The sequence below is a fragment of the Diaphorina citri genome, unplaced genomic scaffold, assembly GCF_000475195.1.
Source record: "Diaphorina citri unplaced genomic scaffold, Diaci psyllid genome assembly version 1.1 scaffold1963, whole genome shotgun sequence".
Lineage (NCBI taxonomy): Eukaryota > Metazoa > Arthropoda > Insecta > Hemiptera > Psyllidae > Diaphorina > Diaphorina citri.
In genome coordinates this window covers 16216-29676 of record NW_007379389.1, presented here as the reverse complement: position 1 = coordinate 29676, position 13461 = coordinate 16216, and the positions used below count along the sequence as shown (strand labels likewise).

At 39.8% G+C, this 13461-nt stretch overlaps 3 protein-coding genes across 4 annotated transcripts in view; all 3 read right to left on the bottom strand.

Moving 5' to 3' along the window:
• The window catches only part of LOC103517790, a 6844-nt gene extending 467 nt beyond the window's left edge, over positions 1 to 6377 (bottom strand). Inside the window, exons 1-2 of one of the 2 annotated variants that reach the window (XM_008482835.3) lie at positions 3493 to 6377; positions 2798 to 3141 (exon numbers count right to left, since the gene is read on the bottom strand). In XM_008482835.3, the coding sequence (XP_008481057.1) occupies positions 2798 to 3141; positions 3493 to 5678 (2530 nt within the window). In that variant the 5' untranslated portion in view covers positions 5679 to 6377. Of the gene's footprint in view, positions 1 to 2797; positions 3148 to 3492 lie in introns of both variants that reach the window. The other variant, XM_008482834.3, reaches the window with a different exon arrangement.
• LOC113470962 (ATP-dependent DNA helicase PIF1-like) lies at positions 77 to 991 on the bottom strand. Its single transcript, XM_026829768.1, has 2 exons — positions 390 to 991; positions 77 to 279 (listed from the first exon to the last, which is right to left on the bottom strand). The coding sequence occupies exons 1-2, from the start codon at positions 952 to 954 to the stop codon at positions 230 to 232; spliced, it is 615 nt and encodes a 204-aa protein (XP_026685569.1). The 5' UTR covers positions 955 to 991; the 3' UTR covers positions 77 to 229.
• Positions 6378 to 8795: 2418 nt separating the features above from the next.
• Positions 8796 to 13077, bottom strand: LOC103517792. The gene is made up of 5 exons (XM_026829764.1): positions 11907 to 13077; positions 10956 to 11648; positions 10538 to 10697; positions 9743 to 9833; positions 8796 to 9080 (listed from the first exon to the last, which is right to left on the bottom strand). The coding sequence occupies exons 1-5, from the start codon at positions 13075 to 13077 to the stop codon at positions 8796 to 8798; spliced, it is 2400 nt and encodes a 799-aa protein (XP_026685565.1).
• Between the last annotated feature and the right edge of the window lie 384 nt (positions 13078 to 13461).

The following is a 13461-nucleotide window of genomic DNA, read 5'->3' as shown; positions in this document are numbered from 1 at the left end:
AAAAAAAAAAAAAAAAAAAAAAAAAAAAAAACAAAACTTGCCAAGTAAGTTAAGTGCAAGAAGTTGCGAATGTTAAAAAAAATATTAAGGGAAAATGGTTCTCCGTGGACGGAGGTGACCTGGATTTTGGAAGGAGATACAGGTTAAGGTGAGAGAGGACAGGCAACTTGGACCAAAGTAAAGATCTCAGAACGATTGAGGGCCGAAATTTTTGGAAAGGAACTTGGCCTTATTTTTTACATTTATGTTTTTGGTGGGATCTCATTCCTTTTTGTAAAGATATACCTAGGTACGGTTTCATTTTTTTCCTCTTCGTTTTGTTGGATATTTAGGACGTAATTTTTTTTTACGTTTGGGCTTCGGTTCTTCTGGGTCATTTTGAGCCTCAATAATGGTAGGATGTATCGTCCATTCACGGTCCTTAATTTTTTTCCTACGGGACGATGTATATTTTAGGGCCATCAGGTGGGGACAGTACAAAGATCGTAGTCGATTGTATTCGACTATGGCAGGATGAAGTGCCTTTATCTTTGAGGGGTCAAAATTGATTAAATGGACACCTGATAGTGTTTTCAATCGGGAAAAAGCGACATAAGCCTGTCCACACGTGAATGTTGAAGAGCCAATGTCAATGAGAGCATTGTCCAGACTCAATCCTTGACTCTTATGGATTGTAATGGCATAAGCCAAACAAATAGCAAACTGTTCACGGTGGATGAAGACTCGGGGTAGGACCTCGAACTTGGTGTTAACACGCTCGAGGTCGTAGACTAGGCCGTGCTTAAATTGGACCTGCAAACGGCGAATGAGACTACAGTTATCTATGTCGAAGATTACCTTTCGAACTGTACCAATCGCACCATTCACAAGTCCTAAAGTCAAATCAATATTCCTACGAAGCATAATGCGAGCACCTACCTTCATGACAATCCTACGATCCAAACCGGCTGTCATTGATGATTCATCATCGTACTTATGAAGGCACTCTTCTGCCCTTTTTGTCAAGTACTTCTGCCCTTAGCGAGGACAATCAATGGTATCAACGGCGTCAATATGAATGGCGGGCTCCTCAATCGGGTTTTGGACGGTGGACGGCCCCTTCTCTTCACGACAGTCCACTCAGCCTCACCCTGAGGTTTCTCCCCACGCTCCACCACACCACTATCTCCACACTGCACGCCACTACTACTACTCTCCGCCACATTACCATCCCCCTGCGTTACCTCCATTGCCTCCACAACAGCATTGTAGTAGGCCCTATGCTCCACAACAACATCCTCCATGGCAAGTTGGCGGAGGGATGGCCTCGGGGGCGGTGACACGTAAGGGACCGTAGACCTGTGCAGCTCCCCGCCGGACGGCCACAACAGGTCGAAGTGCCCTTTTTCCCGGTCCCCGTAGAACTCCATCACCAACATGGGCCACTCCAAAAGCCCCACATGACACTCCACATGTCCCCCTCTTACAACCACAATACGGCGTTGGAACAGAGCGGCGGCCATGGGCGACGATGTCCGAGCGGATGGCGTGCGCATGCAACTCCGTCCCGGACATGCCCATGCTCAACGCGTTGAAGAGGCACGCCCCGTCGCCCTTCACCTTCACCAAGGTGAAGCCTCTCGCCTCACCATCGATGCAGAGAGAAACCATGACACATACAGCGGGGTACAGGGGTAACCTCTGAAATCAGTGGCGCGAGGATGAGTTTTGATGTGCGAGGAGGAAACGAGTTTTGGTGCGCGAGTAGACTCGCTTCGTCTAAACCTACCTTAAGAGTTGGCTACTTCCACATATAAAGAAAATTTGATAACTACTTTGTGAAGTCCATTGGACCATCCTTTGCAAGTTATAAAGAATTCATTGTTCTAAGAGTTGGTCATAATTTAAATGAGAAAACACTATTATGTATTTTATTCCTTACATACAGAGCATGTTATTTATAACTTTTATAAGTATACAACCGAATGGGGGAATAAGGATGTCACAATATTCATACAATGTAAGAAGACAGAAACCTAAAGCAGAACTAGATCTAGATCAAATTTCTTAGTGATAAAACAGCTGTCGTATTTATTAGAGTACAAGAAAACCCAAGTATATCCGACTTTATGTCCAGCAACCATCCCGTGAATGGTTCATCAGATGTGCGAGAAGAGACACAATACTCTCCCATTGGGTGCAGGGTCAATACAAGAGCACCAGGAAAGTAACCCATGGGAATATTTACTGACCAAGAAAAACAGAGGCAGAATGATTAGGCATCAAGAAAATACTGAAGAAATAAACAGGTAGTAGGTATGTATGTATGACCAAGAGCTTAAAAGGGTTAAAAAATATTGAGCATAAAAAAGCGGATGAAAGCATATTATGAATATTTAAAAAGCGCCTTCAATCAACACTGTGTTTTTTTGTAAATACACCATGCAATACATTCAGTCAGTTGTAAAATTAGCGATTTTCAAACCGTTTTTTCTACCCCTTCCGGTAAGGCTAGAACTTCGGAATTTCGCAGGTATAATAAGGAAGTATATATAGGTTAACATATGGTCCAAATTTCGTGAGATTACATTGAAAATTGACGGAGTTATGATAGGGGTAAAAATGCGTCGAAATGCTTCGTGTAATATACACACTGGCGTGCTCAGGCCGGAACTTGGCCTGGCGCACTGCCGTGCGCCTAGATCTGTCTGCGGTGAATATTATGCATACGAATTGTACATATTAATGTTTTAAACAGTTTATGAATTTCTTTTAATTGTTTAGTTATCCTGCATCCATTATAACAACTCCATCTTACCTAATTTCCTCAAGATTTCTTTCCTCCGATGTTTCAATTCCTTTGCCACATAATCTGGCTTGGACTTATGTGACGACATTTTTTCAACAAAAACTTTCTGTATGCTGACACCAGCCAGTTCGTTAGTTCCATGTTTACTACCCGTATCAATAGTGCTTGCCAGAGTGACGGTATGCTTAATTTTGTCCCCGGCACCTTTTGATATACATGGCGTCCATTTTGGAATAAAGGTTCCGATTCTTCTAAAGTTTGGAGGATGAACATTGACTGTGTAGCTGTTGATTTGTTTCTGGGATCCTGCGACACCTTTCACCTGTTTGGTAATAGTTGCAGATTTGACTTCACTGTTACTGGAAAAAAGGGAAAGTTAGCAATACGTATACGACTTTGTAACGGACTTTTACTACTTTGTTAGTCTTGGTAATAGTTGCAGATTTGACTTCACTGTTACTGGAAAAAAGGGAAAGTTAGCAATACGTATACGACTTTGTAACGGACTTTTACTAGGTACTTTGTTAGTCAGACATTTACGAATTGGACTTATTTACGAATTATAGTGATGAACATGAAGTTTGATGTTTAGATCCTGTACCATCAATATTAGGTAAGAGAGAAACATTTATTTATTATAACAATTGAATAAAGAAGCTGCCAGCTTGTGACTGGTTGATTAACACAGGTAAAGGCAGACTTACTTGAAAAACACAGATTTCAGTTCTCTTTCGCACAAGGAAACTCTCGGTTCATTATTGGTTGCTTCTGATTGCAATTGTTGCAAAATGTCTTTCATGTGATAATCATCAAGATGTACTGTTAAGTCCACTGTAGGACAGACATAGGACTTTATGCAGACATTCTCTAGACTTGAAATCTTTGCATGACAAAGCGACGAGTAAAAATACTTGGAATAGTCAATTTTCTTTACAACAAATGACCCTTTCTTGAGGCATTTATGAGCTAGTTTGAATTTCTTTTGAATACGTCTGTCTAGTTCAAACGGGTTGATAAACTCAATATTTTTCGTTTCAAAAGCCGCCTGGAAAGTAGCTTGTAAATGTGTTTTGAATAGTTTTCTGAATGACGATGTCAATAATTTCAAAGATACATTCTTATTTTGATTCGAGGATGCAGGTATTGTCTGCTGACCAACACGTTTCCGTGGTAAAATTTCTTTTTGTGGTTTCACAAACCCTTTTGGTAGCCGGTTGCTTAGGATAGCTTGCTGTTGGGATTTATTTTCCATGCAAACAGTGGGTGTTAGATAAATTTGACGACATACTACAGGTGAAACTGTTTCCTTTGGTGCATGGTGGCTATTAAACGTTGTATCCGTCGAGTTTGTACGCATTACTGTGTCCTCCGATTTCAGAGGTAATGAGAAATTGCAAACATTTTGACGTTCTTCTGGGAACCCTAGAAACTTTTTGACTCTTTTAGTTCTTCCTTGAGATCTATCATGGCAATGCATTTCCTTTGACTTAGCATGGACATAATGTACGATACTGGACTCATCACAGTAAGGCTTGTACTTTTTCAAAGTTAACTGAAGTGTCTCTGATGAACCTGTGCAGCTTGACTTATTACGACGAATTGGACTGGGGCGACAAACCCGGGGTATGTTTGCATTTTCATCTGCTAAAGCAGTCTCTTTGGAAGCCTCAAGAACAGGTATCGCGCCAAAATCGAGAACTTTCACATTACAACATTTGGGATTCAAACGAAATTTTTCCAAAAATGGAATGTTCATTCGCCAAGAAGTTTTGTTTTTTGACTCAGAAGCATGTTTGCTCTTTGATGGAGTAACTTTTGGTTTCAGTTGTCCTAAGCTTTTGCATTCCTTTAAGCCATCATCTGATTCCGACCGGGCAGAAAAGCAAAAGAAGGGAGAAAATATTGAACAAGGTCTTTTCTCTTTCGTGCGGACAGTTATTTCTTCAAATGATATTTTTCTAATAGCTACATCAAACTCAAGGCAATTATCTGAACTCTCATTCTGCTTGCACAGTTTTAGTTTCCGTTGAACGACACCATTTCCAGCATCTTGAACCAGTTGCTCGATTCGTTTAGTGAGTTCGTTTATTCCTTCTGCTTTAATTGGTATTGGTCCAATGACATTATCCTTGTTTCCTAGATTGTTTGGTAACCGGATCATTTGCTTCAACGTGGAGCGGTACTTGCAAGGATCATTTGTTTGATGAAATAAGTTTTTCTGTTTAACATGAAAGTTACATTGATGCTGAGTTTGAACGGTTGTTTTGGTTCTTTTACACTTCTCACTTTTGGACTTGTGTTGTTCGGTTTCTTTCGTATTTTTTAAAATTTCCCGGTTATTACCAAGGATATAGATGTCACTCTTTTTCCGTCTGCTACTGCGTCTATCCGATTTCACATTCACATCTCCTTGTCCACTAAATGTACATATTCCAGCATAACATTCTTTGATCCTCTTTTTTAGTGAATCTCTCTGTCGACATTTAATAGAATTAGAAACGCAAGTACTGTAGTTACTCGTACCTAAACACTCATTATCACGTTCCAAATCTTGTGACGTTTCAAAAAATTTAAAACACGATATTACAGATCTTGGTTGCGGGTTTAATCTCATGAAGTTATAGCATTCTTCCAGTCTGTCTTCTTTAGATCTCGTCATTTCGCATGAGGAGCTATCGGTTTCTTCTCCTTTGTCAGAGTAAGTTTCCACATCAAACTGACAGCTCTGCTTATTATCAGACATGTTGTTTGTGCTTCTTGAGAAGCATTTCTTATCACGTACGGGCAAGGTCACGGTATGAATTGGATCATAAGCAAATTTAATTTTCAATCCCTTCTTCAACTCATTATTCAAGTATTCCTTTAGAATGTCCTTATTAAATGGTTGCATCCTTCACCTTAAATTTTGAGCTTAGAGTAAAATTTTCAATTAAAGACCTGCACCATTTTGGCCAACTCAACAGAACTGGGATTATACTACTACCCACCAGCCTACCACTACAACCCATACTAACGATTCCTATTTCCTAACCCCACAATTGTCATATTTTTACATGGTTTCTGTGGTTCCATGACATCGTGTAGCCAGCTACGTCCTGGACTTTCAAAAATAAATGCCCATTACAACTTACCTATTCATCTGATTTTAGTAATCAAAGCTCACACTCTTAACATATGAAACAAAAACAAGCTCGAAAGCGTTCACACAAAATAAAGGTGAAAAGAAAGGATGAAACATTTTAAAGGATGCAGCACTTGCAGAAGAAGTTTATAATTCAATTACAGAACATTTCAGAAGCCCCAATTATTGTGATTTTACTCAGTAATCTCAGTATCCTGTTAGTCGTGACCATTGTTAGCTTTCAACGTAATCTCATAATAGTTGTTGGATTTCTTAAAATAGTTTTTCTTTCCCGTCTGAAAAGAGAAACCAGCCAGAGTTTTCACAAGCGAACCAACTCGAAGAGGTGGAACAAGATAAATGAATGGAATGTGTCAAAAGAAACAATGAAAATTTGATTAGGAATCAGTACCTACCAGTACTGTTACTTCAATAGAGAAATAGAGTACTACTTCATTAATGTAAGTTAAAATCGCAAAACACTGTTTGGCCTTTTTAAATAGCTTTATTTTTTCATTCCCAAAATTTTTAAACTTAAAAACTTATTCTAATTCCAAATAATAAAAAATATGAAATTCAAATGTAATGAAATTGATTAATCGAATATTGATTTAAATGAGAGAGTAAAAATAATAAAATGATAAAATAATAAATTGAGAAATAATGCAATGATAAAATAATACGAGATTGTCCCTGCATGATGCAGCACACAACAACTCTCTCACTAAGATCCACAAGAACTGACTGGTCTCAAGTCAGCAGCTTGGGAACAATGGTAAGACACTTGTTGAGTCAGCATCCATAACTTGCATGATTGACATTAAATACGGAAATACCTTTACTATCACCTATAATAAAATATACAGGGTGAGGCGCGGCAATTTCCTTTTTTGATACTTTCTCGACTTCTGTTGATGGATTAGCATCAAAAAATGTTGAAAATTTGACTTTATGTTGTTTCGAAAAGTACTCCATTCAAATGACGACCCCCATCCTCGATACACTGTTGGAGGCGATTTCTGAAGTTTCTGTCTACTTTCTCCAACATTGCTACCGGTAGACGGCCTATTGCTCGTCGGATGTTGTGCTTCAATTCTTCAATGATCCTCGGACGATCTTTGTAAACTTCAGCCTTCAGGTAGCCCCATAAAACCTCGAGAAGGACACCATAACGAAGACGAAACGCGCGCTGCACTGTTACTATTAGACTCATTTGAAAAATAACTTTCTACATAAAATGCTTTCTGTTGCTTTGATAAAATAATTTTGAGGACTGAACTAAATCTAAACATAAATTTCCATCTTTTTTGAATTTGCTGAACTTGTCATAACTTGACTAATTACAAGTGCGGCTGCACACTGGACGTTTCAAAAAAGGAAATTGCCGAGCCTCACCCTGTATTTAGCCATGTGCAAAGACATTAATCATACATAATTATTTAGAGTATTGACGTTCGTACACCTAGGTACCTAATTTTAATTGGTTGGAGGTGATGATTTTCTGTAGGGGTTGGCGAATTCATCTCTTTCACTTACTTGGTTTTCCTTCGACACCCGAACACAACTCGTAAATTCGTACAAGATTAACCCATCTTTTGGGGCGCTTGCCCCAACATCTAAGCCTAAGGTCGTGGTTATGTACAGAGTTAGACGTGGACATGCCTGTCCCGGTGAAGCATACTAAAGAGATAGGAGCCCCTTACATCGTGATTCTTCCTCACGATTTGAGGGGCTCCTATCTCTTTAGTATGCTGCACCGAAACAGGTATATCCACGCCTTTGGAGTGGTCGTTTGTTTGTTGCTACATATCAGTACGAGTACGTACTATGTACCAGCTTTGTTATCAAAATGGGACATTGTAGTTTTAGCCAATAGTTCAAACCTACTTCCTTTGGCTTGAAGGTAAACCACCTAGCTCGGTTATTTCAGTCCCCAACACCCACTCAATAGAGTAGGGATGAGTCCAATTTCTCAAATTAGTGAGGATAAAGTTCCGTACTTCGCCTGGGATTCGAACCCGTACCCTCATAATTAGTACCTAGACAGCAAGTCCTAAACCAGAGAGGTAGTAGAATTCTCTCACTTTTTCAATTTCAGGACCCCATCTTGGCAGTTCACTTTTACAATGATACTCGATTTTTGTGGAGGGAATTTTCGACGTTTTCTGCTTCTATTTTGCGTCGTTCTAACATTCCCTGACGTCATGAAATCGACAAGTTCCTTGTCTTTCATTTCTCTAATACCTAGAAGAAAATGTTCCAAGAACGTTCGGATATTGATTTAGATAGGTACGTGGTTTATTCGTGTACCTACCGATCCATATGAAAGTACCTATCCTGTACTAGGCAGCTAGTCCTGTTGGAACACAAGCTCGGCTAATGGGTATACCAACTCACATATGAGTAGCACAACTCTAACCAAGGGTCTTCATCCCTTGATCTTAGTTGGAACACAAGCTCGGCTAATGGGTATACCAACTCACATATGAGTAGCACAACTCTAACCAAGGGTCTTCATCCCTTGATCTTATACGTAGACTAGAGAAAACCCTTTCACCATTATCTTACAAAAATGTTCAAGTAGGTACTTACATTTTCCAAATTGATTCTGATAGTTAGATGATCTCATTGGATGTGGCTTTAAAAAACCTCTTGGGCTCCTACACAATCTACACTCCACTTCGTCATTAAGAGTATCCATGGTCGCATTTCGTACGTACTGGAAACTGGGATGACAAAACAGAAAGGGGTAGAACAGGACGTGGAAATAAAACAATCACATTCACAACTGGGTGGGATAGAGAACAGCATTCCATTCAACATCGCTATATTAAACCACACAGTATTATCTGCATTGTATCTAATCTAAGAGACCATCTAATACTACTAGACATAGCAACATCTTTGAGGAAACATGAAATTGGGACACAACACAAATTGGGAGAGTACAAACCACAAAACTCTACTGGAAACTGGGATGACAAAACAGAAAGGGGTAGAACAGGACGTGGAAATAAAACAATCACATTCACAACTGGGTGGGATAGAGTATAGAGAACCCTCTGGTTTCAGTTTGGACATCTGAGATACGCGACGGCAAGAAGAGAAGCACATCCTGGCCAGATTGGTGAAGGCCTTATCATGTTTTTTCTTACAAAGCTGCATGTCATTCTGAAATGAAAAGCAATGAACGTCAACAAATGCAACGACCGACAGTGAGCAAGAACTTACTCATTTATATCTAAAAATGTTGGACAATTTTTGAAAACTAAGATCTAGGTATTTCTCTTCTTCTTCTTCCTCCTCGCCTATTCCCGTGTTCAGACGGAGTCGGCGTTTTTCGTCAACCTCTTAATCAGCCCGATCCGACAGTGAGCAAGAACTTACTCATTTATATCTAAAAATGTTGGACAATTTTTGAAAACTAAGATCTAGGTATTTCTCTTCTTCTTCCTCCTCGCCTGTTCCCGTGTTCAGACGGAGTCGGCGTTTTTCGTCAGCCTCTTAATCAGCCCGAGCTAAAATAGGATGATTACTTTGAGCTGATATTGGGTTTGGCTTCAAGACGAGATCTAGGCATACGTAAACTTATTTGTTACTTTCTAATTTATACCTATTACATCATTTTAATTATCTTTCCTACCTACCTCCCCACTATCGTACTTTATGTACCCAGATGCCCTAATTTCTGGATTATTTTGTACTTGAAAATATAAACTTTACTTAAATCCTAATAGAAAAAAAATATCAACAAAGAAGTGACTATTGGACTTCTGGAATAAGCTGCCAGTCTCAATAAAGCACTACTTATACTTATCCAACCCAGACCGTACATCAGACACATTCCGGTCTGATTTGAAAGTTTGTGTAGAAACAGTATGAAATCGTGTGGTCCGTAGATTCTTCTTGACGCTCGATTTCAACCTGGAAATGGAAAAAAGGAGCATTTTTAGGGTGGGAAACCTCTTTTTCAAATATAGGCTTAGTCTAGCATTTATTTACCTATCTGATATCAGTACGAGTACGTACTATGTACGTGTGTACCAGCTTTGTTATCAAAATGGGACATTGTAGTTTTAGCCAATAGTTCAAACCTACTTCCTTTGGCTAGAAGGTAAACCACCTAGCGCGGTTATTTCAGTCCCCACACCCGTTTGAAAGTTTGTGTAGAAACAGTATGAAATCGTGTGGTCCGTAGATTCTTCTTGACGCTCGATTTCAACCTGGAAATGGAGAAAAGGCGCATTTTTAGGGTGGGAAACCTCTTTTTCAAATATAGGCTGTCTAGCATTTATTTACCTATCTGACACTCCAGCTCCTGTCTATATTCCAAATATATTTTGTTGCTACATATCAGTACGAGTACGTACTATGTACCAGCTTTGTTATCAAAATGGGACATTGTAGTTTTAGCCAATAGTTCAAACCTACTTCCTTTGGCTTGAAGGTAAACCACCTAGCTCGGTTATTTCAGTCCCCAACACCCACTCAATAGAGTAGGGATGAGTCCAATTTCTCAAATTAGTGAGGATAAAGTTCCGTACTTCGCCTGGGATTCGAACCCGTACCCTCATATTTAGTACCTAGACAGCAAGTCCTAAACTAGAGAGGTAGTTGAATTCTCTCACTTTTTCAATTTCAGGACCCCATCTTGGCAGTTCACTTTTACAATGATACTCGATTTTTGTGGAGGGAATTTTCGACGTTTTCTGCTTCTATTTTGCGTCGTTCTAACATTCCCTGACGTCATGAAATCCACAAGTTCCTTGTCTTTCATTTCTCTAATACCTAGAAGAAAATGTTCCAAGAACGTTCGGATATTGATTTAGATAGGTACGTGGTTTATTCGTGTACCTACCGATCCATATGAAAGTACCTATCCTGTACTAGGCAGCTAGTCCTGTTGGAACACAAGCTCGGCTAATGGGTATACCAACTCACATATGAGTAGCACAACTCTAACCAAGGGTCTTCATCCCTTGATCTTATAGACTAGAGAAAACCCTTTCACCATTATCTTACAAAAATGTTCAAGTAGGTACTTACATTTTCCAAATTGATTCTGATAGTTAGATGATCTCATTGGATGTGGCTTTAAAAAACCTCTTGGGCTTCTACACAATCTACACTCCACTTCGTCATTAAGAGTATCCATGGTCGCATTTCGTACAAGCTCATTTTGTTCAACTTGTCTTTTCTGCAATGGGGTGGTTTTATCTAACCCATGCTTAGCGAGTACCGTGTCACAGAATTTGTAGAATTGATCGAGAAGTTTATTGTACAACTCGAAGGAATGGTTTGGTGTGTTGTAGCTGCTTCGGCACTGTTCAATAATATCCTGGTAACGGCTTGCTGTACTCACGGGCAGGTTTTGTTTCGCATACATTGGACTGGAGTTTTGATATTGACTCACGTAAATTTGCTGTTTCTCGCACGGGTTTTGGTAAGTTCTAGGTAAAGTTTTGGGCGGAAGTTTTGGAATGTTGGTGGGGTTGTTGCATGGGTTTCTAGGTTTGTCAGGTACGTTTGAACTCTGGACAATCGGTGTTTCACCATTCTTCATTTTTGGTGCATTTACCGCTTTGGAATTCAGGACCCCATCTTGGCAGTTCACTTTTACAATGATACTCGATTTTTGTGGAGGGAATTTTCGACGTTTTCTGCTTCTATTTTGCGTCGTTCTAACATTCCCTGACGTCATGAAATCCACAAGTTCCTTGTCTTTCATTTCTCTAATACCTAGAAGAAAATGTTCCAAGAACGTTCGGATATTGATTTAGATAGGTACGTGGTTTATTCGTGTACCTACCGATCCATATGAAAGTACCTATCCTGTACTAGGCAGCTAGTTCTGTTGGAACACAAGCTCGGCTAATGGGTATACCAACTCACATATGAGTAGCACAACTCTAACCAAGGGTCTTCATCCCTTGATCTTATAGACTAGAGAAAACCCTTTCACCATTATCTTACAAAAATGTTCAAGTAGGTACTTACATTTTCCAAATTGATTCTGATAGTTAGATGATCTCATTGGATGTGGCTTTAAAAAACCTCTTGGGCTCCTACACAATCTACACTCCACTTCGTCATTAAGAGTATCCATGGTCGCATTTCGTACGACAAGCTCATTTTGTTCAACTTGTCTTTTCTGCAATGGGGTGGTTTTATCTAACCCATGCTTAGCGAGTACCGTGTCACAGAATTTGTAGAAATGATCGAGAAGTTTATTGTACAACTCGAAGGAATGGTTTGGTGTGTTGTAGCTGCTTCGGCACTGTTCAATAATATCCTGGTAACGGCTTGCTGTACTCACGGGCAGGTTTTGTTTCGCATACATTGGACTGGAGTTTTGATATTGACTCACGTAAATTTGCTGTTTCTCGCACGGGTTTTGGTAAGTTCTAGGTAAAGTGTTGGGCGGAAGTTTTGGAATGTTGGTGGGCTTGTTGCATGGGTTTCTAGGTTTGTCAGGTACGTTTGAACTCTGGACAATCGGTGTTTCACCATTCTTCATTTTTGGTGCATTTACCGCTTTGGAATGAGTAGTCCTTCTGGTAACAGGATGATTATTTCTAGTGTATTGAGTTCTTTTACTTTGCTGATTTACATGAATGGTAGTGACTTGATTATGAATATTCCTAGGACCAGTAGTAGGTCTTTTACCATGCTGTATTCCAGTTCTGTTGGTGCCGTGGCATTGAGTGAATTCATCAGGTAAATGACAAGCAGCTGCGTTACTATAGGGGGTAACAGGTCTGTTAGGAAGGCGATTACATGTTGTATTTTTTGGATCATTGGTGGGGTTTTGATTACGCTGACTAACTGGACTTTTGGCATGAGTTTTAGCTGCTCGGGGAACAGGTAGCCTGCCACATGCATTAGGAGGTCTATTTGCAGTATGACGTAATGGATGAGGCATTGTTTTTCTACACTGAACACCAGATTTGTTGGTAAGACGGGATTTAGCGAGAATGGTTCCTTGGTGATAAGCAAGTCTGTTGGTGTGCTGAGTGAAATGTTGGTTCTGAGGGATTACATTCATGTTGTGAAAGGGGCAATTAGCTCCCGGATTCAAGTGAAATTGTACACGATTTTCATTGGTTTTCCAAGCGTTTCCAGGGAGAAATTCTTGTTGCCCTAATTGTTCTGTCTGCATGGTGTTCATATTGTCACATTGTAGTTTTAGCCAATAGTTCAAACCTACTTCCTTTGGCTTGAAGGTAAACCACCTAGCTCGGTTATTTCAGTCCCCAACACCCACTCAATAGAGTAGGGATGAGTCCAATTTCTCAAATTAGTGAGGATAAAGTTCCGTACTTCGCCTGGGATTCGAACCCGTACCCTCATATTATCATATTGTCTCCATCTGCTTTGAATGCTTGGTCACTTGCATCTGCTTCAGGCTTGATGTCACCAGCTAGTCTGGATAGCACAGGGAGGTCTCTAATGTTGAGTATTCTTCTCAGAGGGTTTAAATTTGAAGCCCCCCCCCCCCCCAAGATACACCTTGAAATCGGTTTTGTATTAATCTTATCAATTATCCTTCTTA